This window comes from Euprymna scolopes, chromosome 1, assembly GCF_053919585.1.
Source record: "Euprymna scolopes isolate OS-2025 chromosome 1, ASM5391958v1, whole genome shotgun sequence".
NCBI lineage: Eukaryota > Metazoa > Mollusca > Cephalopoda > Sepiida > Sepiolidae > Euprymna > Euprymna scolopes.
In genome coordinates, this window is record NC_136482.1 from 133,079,279 (window position 1) to 133,092,403 (window position 13,125).

Genomic DNA, 13,125 nt, shown 5'->3' on the forward strand with positions numbered 1-13,125 from the left:
CGTGAGAGAAAGGTACAAAGTTGTAGCACTCCTTCTTTGGACTTGTGAGCCGGCGCCAAGTCCTGCTGCCAGCGCAAGCCTGATTGCACCAGGTGATCATCATACTCTTCAGCACATCCAGGTAAACTCTGGTAGAGAGCAGGAGTTGCACAGTGGCGCATCTCCGAACTCACTTGTTGAACATTGTGTCAATTTCAGACATGATAAGCTTCTATCTTAGGATTTGTACACAACTGGCCAACTAGTAGATAGTTTGCAACAAAAAAATATAACTGGTTTTCATTAAATGGAAATGGAACCATCGGCAACAATTTTATCATGGTCCAGAAACCAAATTCATAGGATATAACAAAAAATGTAAGCTACTAACAAGTGAAAAATCCTTATAAATGTAATGTCATCTTGTGGTAAATGAAAATTAATACTAATGAAAGCAATAATTATTAGATGAAACCAACCTAAACACTAGGTAAAATTCCACTACCAATGGGAAAAAAGTGCAAATATGACACAGAAATGCAACTTTGTCATATCAATTTCATTAGCTAATGTATTGAATCTTCTTAGCACATTCATAACACATTAGAGATCAAAATAATTTTTTCTCCTAATTATAAATTGACAAAACCACTCGATTGTGGATCATGTAAAAGCAGCCGAACAGACAATTTGGTAAAAAGGGCAAAAAAAAAGGGGTTAAAAAGAGTCAAAACTATACAGGTTACTGAAATTGCTGTAAAAATGTAACCATTGGAGGTAGAAGCTTAAAACTTTGCAACTTTACTAATTTTTGGGTGAGGAATTAAAAAAATGTTTGTTAAAATCGCAAAAACAACAACAACAACAACAAGATTTAGAAATTTGTTATACAAAAAAATTACAAGTCATTTTTTTCAAGCATTGATAAACTTTCAATTTAAAAAACAAGTAAACAAGATATTTTATAGGCAGGTCTTACAATTCCTTTCCTTATTGAATTCTTTCATAAGCTTCTGCTATGGTAGATATATCAAGAACACTCCAAATCCTACCATCACTTGAAACTGGCATTACCTCAAACCCCCATCTGTAAACAAATGCTGACTATCTGTGCAATGTCATCTGACAAAAGCCATCGAAAAAAATCTTTTCTATCTTTGGTTTGTGATAAAAATTTTATTACAGCACTGGATGCAGATATAACTTTAATGACTTGGCCAATGTAAAAGTTGGTGTCATAGTAGACAGCAACTCATTGTCCTTGATGCTCATAACGGAAGATATCCTGAGATGGTTCTTCATCACAACTGCAGGAGTTATCTGAATGTTCAGCAGATTCGCTAAGGGACTTTTTTTTTATGCTTCGGAGGTGGATATGAATTAACTGGATTTCTTCTCAAGCAGTCAGAGAGAGAGCAGCTTCCAGTTGAACTTTATTTCCACTGGTGTTGATTTTGACATATCTCAGTTTAAGTTTATCAAAAACGTATAGAACGTATAGGTCTCGGGGGTACTTCTACAGTTTATTGCCAAAAAATGGAGATGCCATTTTTTTGTGTGCATCTGTCGTTAAAATCCGAGGGAGAAATCAGTACATCAAACTATGGCCGAAGTATAAAATAAATAACAAAAAAATTAAACTAGATAATGATTTTTCGGTTTCATTTAAATTAATTTGTTGGTGACTCTTTAAAGTTGCTTTAATAAAAAAAAAAAAAAAAAAAAAATTTTTTTTTTTTTTTTTTTTTTATAAAAATCCAATGTTGCTTTCATTACAAAATTGGGATCAAGTAAAGACGACGCTGCCTGGCGGTGACAAGCGCACAATTCAACTAACACCGGTGATTCGACCTTGACATTGGCACAAGCACATGGCGGCGGGTGTTTGTAAACACGTCAAATAGCAAACATGCTCGAATATTCGCCAACAATTTTTTTTTAAATATATTTACAAAACTTTTGAAGATTTAAAAGAAAAAAATATATTTACAAAACAGTTTTTTAAAGTAAGTAACAAAACGAACGTATTTAAATAAAAGATATTTAAATAAATGGGTGCCTTTCTGTTTCGGATTTTTTCGACCCAGATTAATATTTATGTACCGTGTTTTTTTTTTTTTTTTTTTTTTTTTTTGGGGGGGGGGGGTCTATATGCGTTTTTAAGACAATTTATTATTTTTTTTAATTACATTTTCACCCCAAACAAGGCGCATTGCCACTTTGGTGTAGGGGGATACTATTAGGGGCAACAACTACTTACACTTGAACTTCTGCATGTCAGTACAGTTGAGGAAGCACTAAGCAGTGGCCTGGGATGGAATTCCAGAGTTTAATTATTCTTTAAAACATTACCTTCAGCGGCAATTAATATATTTTTAAAATAATATTTTTAAATATTAAATTTTGACGAATATTCGCTAGCAAGATTTTTTAAAAAATAAAAGATGTTTAAATAGATCAGTGTCTTTTTGGGTGCGTTTTTAATATATTTACAGAACTTTTTAATAACTGTTTTATTCTTTTTATCAAACAAAAATAGAACTTTTATAATGACATATATATATATATATATATATATATATATATATATATATATATTATGGACTGTTTTTCAAACATCGAAATTTTAAAATTAAAGTTAGTTTTATTAAAAAAAAAAAAAAAGACGAGGTGCTTTGTTTTCAATTAAATTATAAACTTTATTTGAACTTTCAACAAACTTTTATAGACATAAAAAATAGACTTTATAGATATTTTATAATAATTTTTTAAAAATATATTTAACAAAAAGTGTTTTTTTATCATTTCATTGTTGAATAAAATTTAAAAGTGATAAATGGCGAAAAAAAATATCTCGAAAAAACAAAACACCTCGTCTTTTATTTTATTTTTTTTAAAATAAAACTTTAATTTTAAAATTTCGATGTTTGAAAAACAGTCCATAATATATATTTCATTATAAAAGTTCTATTTTTGTTTGATAAAAAGAATAAAACAGTCAATAAATACAAAAATAAATAATAATTAAAAAAAAAAAAAAACCCAGTCCATTAAGTTCAAATAAAGACTGAATAAAACTTATTAAAAAAAGGTTCATTCTATACGGTTTTGACATTTTTTTTTTCTGTGTACGTTTTTAATACAATTCAATATATATTTAAAGTGTGATGTATGTCGGTGGTTAGTGAAGGAGAAATAATTATAGGCCGAGGCAATTTTTATGCATAATAAAATCACAAGTATAAACAATCGAGATTTAAAAATATATTTGATTCACATATCTTTTTATAACTTTTATTTTTATAAAGATGAATTCTAGATAAAAATCTTTGGTACTGGTCGCGATTTGAGTTCTCTGCCGAACACCATAAAAAAAAAAACACTGACTTCTCCCTACGCATGAGCAAAGGACATGTTTTAGTTGCCATAGTAACTAAACGATCATGAATTTTTATCGACTTTTTATAAGTTTTACTGTTTATGAATATTGAAATAAAAGAAATTACTACACATTTATTAATAATATCTCACTTTTATCGACTTTTTTTTTTTACTGTTTTATGTGTCACTTTTATCAACTTTTTCTTTTCTTTTTTAAATAGCATTTTCTTTTTAAATGACGTTTTTACTGTTTATGAATATTTAAAGAAAAATAATTACTAAACATTTATTAATAAAAAAATGGGTGCTAGTGCACTTATGATCCGCGCTATAGTTTAAATCGTATTTCTAAGTTTAATTAAAGTTTAATGTTTTTTTTATTCAATTGTAAGGTTGAAGTAGAGAATAGGTACAAAACACCCTCCCCACAATTGAATAAAAAAAAACATTAAACTTTAATTAAACTTAGAAATACGATTTAAACTATAGCGCGAATCATAAGTGCACTAGCACCCATTTTTTTTTATAAATAAATGTTTAGTAATTATTTTTCTTTTAATATTCATAAACACTAAAAACGTCGTCATTTAAAAATAAAAAGCTATTTAAAAAAGAAAAGAAAAGGTCGATAAAAGTGATAAAAAACAAAGGCAATAAATGTCCTTTGCTCATGCGTAGGGAGAAGTCAGTGGTTTTTTTTTATGGTGTTCGGCAGGGAACTCAAATCGCGACCAGTACCAAATCTTTTTATAATTTTTATTTTTATTAAATAAAAACGCACTCAGAAAGACACCCATTTATTTAAATATCTTTTATTAAAAAAAAAATCTTGCTCGCGAATATTCGTCAAAAGTTTATATTTAAAAATATTTAAAAAATATATTGTCGCTGAAATGTTTTAAAGAATAATTAAATAAATATTGAATTGTCTTAAAAACGCATACAGACACCCCCCCCCTCCGTAAAAAAAACAAAAAAAAAAAACACACGGTACATAAAAATCAATCTTGATCGAAAAAATCCGACACAGAAAGACACCCATTTATTTAAATATCTTTTATTTATTAAATACGTTCGTTTTGTTACTTACTTAAAAAAAATGTTTTGTAAATATATATTTTTTCATTTAAATCTTCAAAAGTTTTGTAAATATATTAAAAAAAAAAAAAATTTGTTGCCGAATATTCGAGCATGTTTGCTATTTGACGTGTTTACAAACACACGATGCCATGTGCTTGTGCCAATGTCGAATCACCGGTGTTAGTTGAATTGTGCGCTTGTCACCGCCAGGCGACGTCGTCTGCTACAGGGTATATATTCTTTACTTGATCCCAAAATTGTTTTATTAAAATTATATTTTCTTAAACTTTTCAATAAATGGTTTTACAATTATATTTTGATAAATTTTTATACAATAAATGTTTTGATTTTCAAATGGCACTCACCCAGGTTAGACAATTATGAATAAGTCATTTTCATTTTTTAATAATTTTTTTCATTTTCTGTTAATAATAAAAATATATATCATAAAACATTCCCATTTTCATTAATTAAATCAAAACATTTTCAATTAAATAATTACGGATATATATATTCTCTTTCACTTTCTTTATTTACTTTTTTTCACAGTTCTTTCTGAAAGTAATTAATTTTTGTTATTTATTTCTAACTTCGGTCATAGTTTAAAATACTGATTTCTCCCTCGGATTTTAACAGGTGTGTGTGTGTGTGTGTGTGTGGATCTCCTTTTTCATTTATGCGCCACGTGCACATAACTTAATATTTTCAGTTATTATTTTTTAAGTAATGTACAGTGTAATAAAAAAATAATTTAACAAAATCTTCAAATTTATCAAAAACACCCGATAGAACATAAACAAAAAAAAAAAAATGCACATTTTTATGCGAAATTAATTTTTTTTTTTATTTACACATAATTAACATAACTTAGCTATATTTTGTTAATTTTTTTTTTAAGTAATGGAACTGTACAGTCTAATAAAAAAAAAAAATAATAATTTAACAAAATGTTAGATATATATATAATGAGGCATATTTAAAAGAAAATTTTTTCCATCAGTCACATGCAACTAAAAATGATTTTGGTTTAAAATGTATCCAGTTTAATTTTTAAAAGATAATTTAACAATGCTGAAGTTTATCCAACGGAAAGAAGATAAAGCAAAGAACATATGAACGTTTGAAAGATATAAAAAATAAACAACTGACATTTTTTAAATTGTAAATTTTCATTTCTTTTATTGAAGCACTTGTCAATGACTTTCTATAACTTCTAAATAAACAAAAACAAACTCACTTAAGAACTTTGATATATCCATAGTGAAACAAGTTTATTTTCGTGTTCGGTCACTTGGGATTAAGTCATAAATCTTGATGTGTAGGTACAGTCACTTTTATTAGTGGCGCTCCTTGATTTATGAGCATAGCAATATGACACCAACAGATTTTTTAAAGAGATATTTCTCTACAAAATGGTGCAATTTTCGGAATTTTTTCAATTGAATTTCTTTCACTGAAGTTTTCAAGTTGGATTTTTTTGTGAAAAAAACTTAAAACCCTTTTTTAAGCTCACCATATTGATAAGTGACCTTTTTCTTTAAAATGGTACTATTTTTTTTATACTTAGAGACTCACAATATCGCACGCACCAAATTTGAAAAACACCGACTTTTTTGTGTAAAAAAAAAAAAAAAAAAAAAAAAAAGGCCGTGTTCACCAAAATCAGTGACATGACTTGAAGTAACCGGGAAAAAAAACTATTAAAGACATAAGATGAATTATATATCTATATAGCAAAAAGATTAAATCTTATTTAAATCAAAATTTTATCAAAATAACCCAAAAAATAAACATGATATCGCAAGGGAAATTTAACTTTATTTACCAGTTTTCGCATCCTAAACTAGGCTAGTTTGGGATATCTAGTTTTATATATGTTGGAAACAAGTGGTATGCTGAGTTTAAAGAAAGTTGTACAAATACAAACAATGTAGAACAATAAAATTTGACAACTGTCACGGAAAACAAAAGATCTGAAATCATGTTGGCCAATATAAAGTTGCAAAAATAGTAGGAGTTGACGTCGGTGTGTATTTAACATTTTACAGGAACATTTCTCAAAGACAAAGTTATTTAAAGTGAGTGCTACGATATATGATGTATTTTATATTTCTTGACTGATGTCGGATTCACATTTTTTTCTTGGTTTACTGAGAGTGAAAATCATAAAATGTATTTCATGACACTCATTTTGAAAAAACTTACTCAAAACCACATTTTTCACTAAATTGAGAAATCTCCAAATTGCCTTTGAAAGCAACTTACGTGTTACCATTCCTTCTTCAGGAAGGTCAGATTCCTGATTTTCCCTTCTTTGTTGAGAGCTGGGAGTACTGGCAGGGGATGACATTTTGGCTTAGGCTGACTGACACTGGGAGGGTAAAAAAAAAAAAAAAAAAAATAAAATAAAATAAAAATAAAATCAGCTTACAATTAAAAGGTTAAACACAACATTGTTATTTTTTTTAATAACAGCTTGTACTTGCAATAACAGTGATTAAATATCTAAATGCATTAGTAATTTAACAAAACTCAAACCAATATTTATTACTACCAAATACTTGAGAAAACACTCGAACAATGCGTTTATATTTCAAGTACTTTAAATTTTATATCAACATTATAAAGATATAATAGGTAATAATTTAGCATTAATAGTTCAAGAAATCTATAAATTGCATAGAATATTTTCAAATAAAACTTGAGAATACAAATGACTATGCTGTAGGAAATGTAGGTTTCATTTAGTTCCAAAATCAAAATCTTGTTAGAGCTCTATGTAGATATATGCAGATGAATTTGCAAAAGAACAGGAGGTAAATAAAAGGAATTTCAATAAATTTAACAAGTTTATTTCCAGAAGTAAACATATGCAAACACAGATTAATTAATACACTTCATTTTAAACATTTTGATTTCCTCAAAATGGAGAGAAAAATTGGAGGATCAGATCAGTTTGAAATTGTATTTCTATTATAAATAAGACCCTGCAGCCAAAATAGAAACAATCTTTTTGATTGATAAATCGTCTAAGCAGAAGTTTGACAACACGTATTTGAAATTAAGATATTAATATCAAAAAGTAAAGGATAATTTTGACAAATCTAACTCACAAAAAAAAAAAAAAAAAAAAAAAAAATTTATTTTATTCTTTTTACTAATTTTTGTTTTATTGTAATAAATATTAATTAACTATGACAGTATCATTCTTTTATTCAAAGCTTCAAATGAAAAAGGAATCTTTTTTTTTTTTTAATTTGCCCAGTACATTAAGCTCTCAATTTAACTTTAAATGTTTTATTTTTACCACACGTCAACTGAAAGCATTCTTTTAAAACAAAGTAATTAAAGTTCTTTGGAGGTTCAATCTGTTCTAACTAGTTGTTTAGCAGAAATTAGAACAAAGATTTTATTCAACATTAGCGGACCCATGTCCCAGCATTCTCTAAGAAAATTGAAGAAACCAAGAAATTGCAAATCCCAGAAGTAAATAGACTGATAAGCATTACAAGTGTATGCTGTATTTTCGTGGCCATTGGCAATATTACATACCTAATATCTTATTTGTTGGTCAATTTTTAAAAGAATTACATTGATGAAAAGAGAATAGAATAAGCATTCCAGTGATGTTAATTTATTTTTCTTTTATGTGTTCAATGTTTTTATGCTCCAAGTTTAAAAAAAAAAAAAAAACGGTAAAAAAAATAAAAATGGAAACACTTTTTTCAGTGTTTTTATTTTATACATTACATTTGGATACATATGCGCGGAGTAAAATTTGATTGGATATGGCTGAAATTTTACAGGTTATATAAACAAAGTTCATCTCTACTGGTGTTTGATTTTTATTTTTATGACCACAGGAAGTAAAGTTACGACCGAACAAAGTTGACAAAGAATATTTAAAAATTGATAAGATAAATCGGCATATATCATCCATTTTCATATAGATAATAGTTTCAGAATTATTTTCATGTATAGTATGTAAATATTTGATAATTATTAATTGTGCAGAAATTTCTGGAAAATGTTATCTTTATAGAAATCAAATCTGCTTACAGAAAAACAATCGCTAAGCACGTCATGCGCTGATCTGACTAAAGTATTCTTTTAAAAATAGAATGTCTTATCGTATTATCATTTTTTATTCTGAGTTCATCAATTTAAAAAGTTATTCAAGTTTTTCAAATTCAATTTCCAAACAATACTATTTTATTGTTTTCAACGCTTTTAGTACACATGCACTAAAAGCGTTAAAAAACAACAAAATGTATTAAGTACATGCCTTTAACTTCTTATTTGTACTTAAGGTAGAATTGTGTTTTTTAGTGGTCAAAAAAAAACAAAAAAAAAAACAAACAAACAAACAATAAAAAGATACTTGTGCACTTATGCTACTACCATGCTGAAATAATAACATTTAGAAACCCATTCTTAACATGGGGAAAAAAGGATGTTTTTTGTTAACTATTCTGTACTTTCACCTACCAATTAAAGAAAGGTATTGTGAAACTTGAATTTATTTTATTGTCTGGATCATTTTTTCAAATCTGTAAAACAAACCCGTTTTTTTTTTTAACTGAGGATATCTAAATAATTAGACAATTCGATAAAGAATTTCTTTGTGATGCATTTTGTAAAGTTTTACCTTGTTTCCACTTTAACATTTTTCGTTAAAATGACCACCTTTAAAAATTTGAGTGTGCTGAAAACGAATATCGCATTTAAATTTTCTGAAAATAAGTAGCTTTCCGGATATTAAGCAATGTCATTTCTTACGTTATTGCTGGTGGCCATCTTAGTATGCACGTTTGTGCATAGTTTTTCGGGGTTGCGCTTGCGCATAATAAGATGGCTACCAGTGATAACATAAGAAACGACATTGCTTAATATCCAGAAAACTACTTTTTGCAGAAAATTTAAATGTGATATTCGTTTTCAGCATACTCTAAAACCTATAGAAGTAATCATTTTAAATGTTAAGGTGCAAATAGGGTAAAAAATTACTGTTTTATTTCTTTATTTACATAATTGAATTTTCTTTAATTTATTTATGAGATTAATTCATATCTACTCAATTTTCTTTTCTTTGAGGGGAGTAGTACATGCTGGCCATGAACGCTCTTTAGGCTTTCAATGGCTATATCCAAAATTAAGCTCTCACTTGGTGAGGAGGCAGGAAAATGCCTATTCTCAATAAAGCTATATTTAAATACTACTATAATACTTAGTTTTATTCATAAATAGACACCCACTGTATGGTACCATGCGCCAGTCGAAAAAAAATTGAAATTTGTACATCTGAATTTATAATTCATGGCTTATGGTAAAGAGATACAGCAGATTTGTCTGCATAATCAGAAAGAGCACACAATTTTACATAAGAGTGCAAAGTCTCATGAGAAAAGCTTGAAAAATAAATAAATAGTGGTGAAATTACTGAATTTCTTGAAATGTTGAGGTCGTAATTTAACCCACTTTTTCTAAAGAAAAAGTGTCCACGGAAAAGCCTAAATTTTGACAACTCACGTGTGTGATGTAGGAAATATTTTCACACAAATTCCAAGGATGCCTCCATCTATCCATCTTATTAAACTGACTGTATAGGCAGTACAGGTCCACTGTGTGTTCATGCCTGGTAGAGGGTTTTCCCTTTGTAGACAACGTAAAGTGGAAGTAGTTTGTCACTAGCAGATGCTGCACAATTGACTTATTTGCTCCCTTCTAGAACATTTTTTAGTCTCTTCTCTATAAAAACCTATTCAAAAGCTCATACCAGTGGGCAATGGCTTAAAAATTCTATACCGTTACACAAACAGTGCTTGGAAAGTTGTCACTCGGACAAGAAATGTAATTGAAAATATAAACCAAATTTATCCAAAATTTGTGAACGATTTGTTAGCTTGAGAAAAAAGTGTTTTTTGATATTTAAGTGGACAAAAATACTTAGTTTTCCAAACATCACGTTTTCTGTTAGTGACGTCACTTGTTTTAAATGAAATTTATTTTTGTGTTTGTTGTAATTCTTGTTAAGTTTCACACCCCTTAAGAATTACGACAAAAAGTTTACATGTTTAAAAGTAATTTGATATCCAAAATCTAAGGCATAACATTTTCAAAAGCCAATAATTATGATCCATTAACCATAAATATGGGTATCAAACGCCCTCTTAAAAGAAAAACAAAAAAAAAAAACAAAAAAAAACCCTTAATCCTACTTCTAACCCTAAGTAGGAGTGGCAAGCCTCATCCTCTCAAACCTTCTTTAGCCCTAACAATAACACTAAGTCCAAGTAGCAAGCTCCTCACCAAACAAAGTTCTTTGGTAAGCTACATATAAGTGTCTAAAAAAACAGATCCTTCCTTAAAGAAAAGAGCACCATTTATCACTCACAAAAAATGGTCAACTGTCCTCGAAATCAGGGTTGCGGAGTCGGATGGTAAAAGTCCGACTCTGACTCCTTTAATATCTTCAACTCCGACTTCGGACTCCCGACTCCTTGACCCTATTTGAAAATCTATTTTGCAGATCCATATACCAGCCTCCCACATCTATTCAGCATTTTATAATTACTTTTCATGTATATCATTTTTTATGCTTAACATTCACTTGCATGATAAATATACTCACATATAAACTCAAACAGCTTTACAGAATAAGTTTAGATAACAAAGGGATAAAAAGTTTACAATTAAACTTTATTATGCTATCAGTTCAAAATAGAATATTTAGGGATAGGGAAACCTCTTTAGGCCATGGCATTTCGAAGCCAAACGCTTCTCATAAGAGGGGGATAAAGACATTATACAGAGAATAATATTTTAAAAGATAATATTGGCTTTATGGAATGAGGATCAAAGGTAAAACAGGAAAATGCCATAAAGGCCTTAGTAGCATGGATTGCTTATTATTGAAATATATATATATATATATATATATATATATATATACACACACACACACACACACATACATATATACGTATATGATGATTGTAACGTCTTGTCAGACGAGTGCCACTCCCTCAGTCACTGAAAGTCCATGAGCCCGAAGATAACCTTTTTTTTTAGTCCTGCCAGCGAATTCACACGCTCAAGCAGACATGACATTGAAGACGGTCCTTATACATATACACACATACATACCCATAAACATACACACATCCATATTCACATACATATACGTACACATGTATGCACATATACATACACAAAGTTACCTACATATACCTACACATACATATATATGCACCTATATGCATACACAAATATATATACGTATATACAAACACACAAACATATACACAAAAAATAAATAAAAATATATACATATATACCTACATATACAAACACTAGTACATATATTAACATACATACATACACACACATGCATATATAGAATGATGTCAGATCAATTATTACATGCTCCCAGCATTTCAGGGCTACACATGTGACACTTTTTCCATTGCCATGGACAATTTTTATAGACAAATGCCTGAGGAAGTATCTATACAAAGATGATGTTACAGAGTTTTAGCTTTGTACGACAGCTAAGTCTCTCTCTCGGTTCAAAATGTTGAGATCCAGCAACAAGCATCGGCAAGATAGCCAGCAACAAATCAAACTGCAGACCAGCTTAATGCAGGTACTGGTCTCCCGCTTTGTTTTTTTATTTTTAAATCAGAGATTTGCTTCACCCAGATGGGTTGCCGCAACAGGGCTTTTGGGAGTCCTCTCCACCCCACACACATACAAGCATACATACAAACAGATGTACGCAAACATACATACGCAAGAACAAGCACACATACATATGTACATACATATGCACACAAACACACATACACATGCACGTACATGTAGAATATATATGAAGGAGCATTTATGATGACGATGATGATGGTTGTTACGAATAGGTGAATTCAACATGAATAAAAGAGTAAAACAATCCCAAATACACAGAACATAGAATAGAGAGACGTTTGCTTCGCCGGTAGTACAGCTCAATGAATAAGTTTATTCATTGAACTTTTGAATAGTCAAGTCGCTGCCTGATGATATCTGTTGTTTGATTGAAACAAGTGGCTATTTGTAGCAGCGGGATGTGAGCATGTTTATATAACAATAAACAAGTATTATCAGCTCTTTTTATTGAGCACTATCTAACAACCTCGTTGAATTCATTAGTCCATTACTTTTGAATATAAAAAAACCCCGAGTATATATATATATATATATATATATATATATACATACATACATATACACATATATACACACATAACTATATATACATATATATATATATAAAATACACAATGGTATTATTTATGCTCATGATCATTTACCAGCCTATCAGCATATTCAAATCTGTCATAGCAGAGTTGCACTTCAAGCTATATATTTTCTTTTTCCTTTATACCCTCTCCTCTCCCAAAAAACTCATCTGTTATTGCATTTGTCCATTCTCATAAATCTTCTATCACAATATTAGGGAAAAAAAAAAAAAAAATCAATCTATAAAAATGTCTTATTTGTAAACATAAAAAATAGGCTTTATTTATAATTATAGAATTGAAAGTTGCAAATAAGAATTTAATAATTTACTCTCAAAAACAAGATGGCTTCAGTGAGCTTCTCTTTCATTGCAGCCCTTTGGTCTGTCCTGATTAGCCTTAGTGCTGA

At 29.1% G+C, this 13,125-nt stretch overlaps 1 protein-coding gene across 1 annotated transcript in view; it reads right to left on the bottom strand.

Annotated features, from left to right (window-relative positions):
- LOC145269386 (DNA replication licensing factor mcm4-like) overlaps positions 1 to 13,125 on the bottom strand; it is a 132,707-nt gene that overhangs the window by 90,718 nt on the left and 28,864 nt on the right. The window contains exon 2 of the mRNA XM_080125101.1: positions 6,706 to 6,811. Coding sequence (XP_079981227.1) covers positions 6,706 to 6,790 — 85 coding nt within the window. The 5' untranslated portion in view covers positions 6,791 to 6,811. The remainder of the gene's footprint in view (positions 1 to 6,705; positions 6,812 to 13,125) is intronic.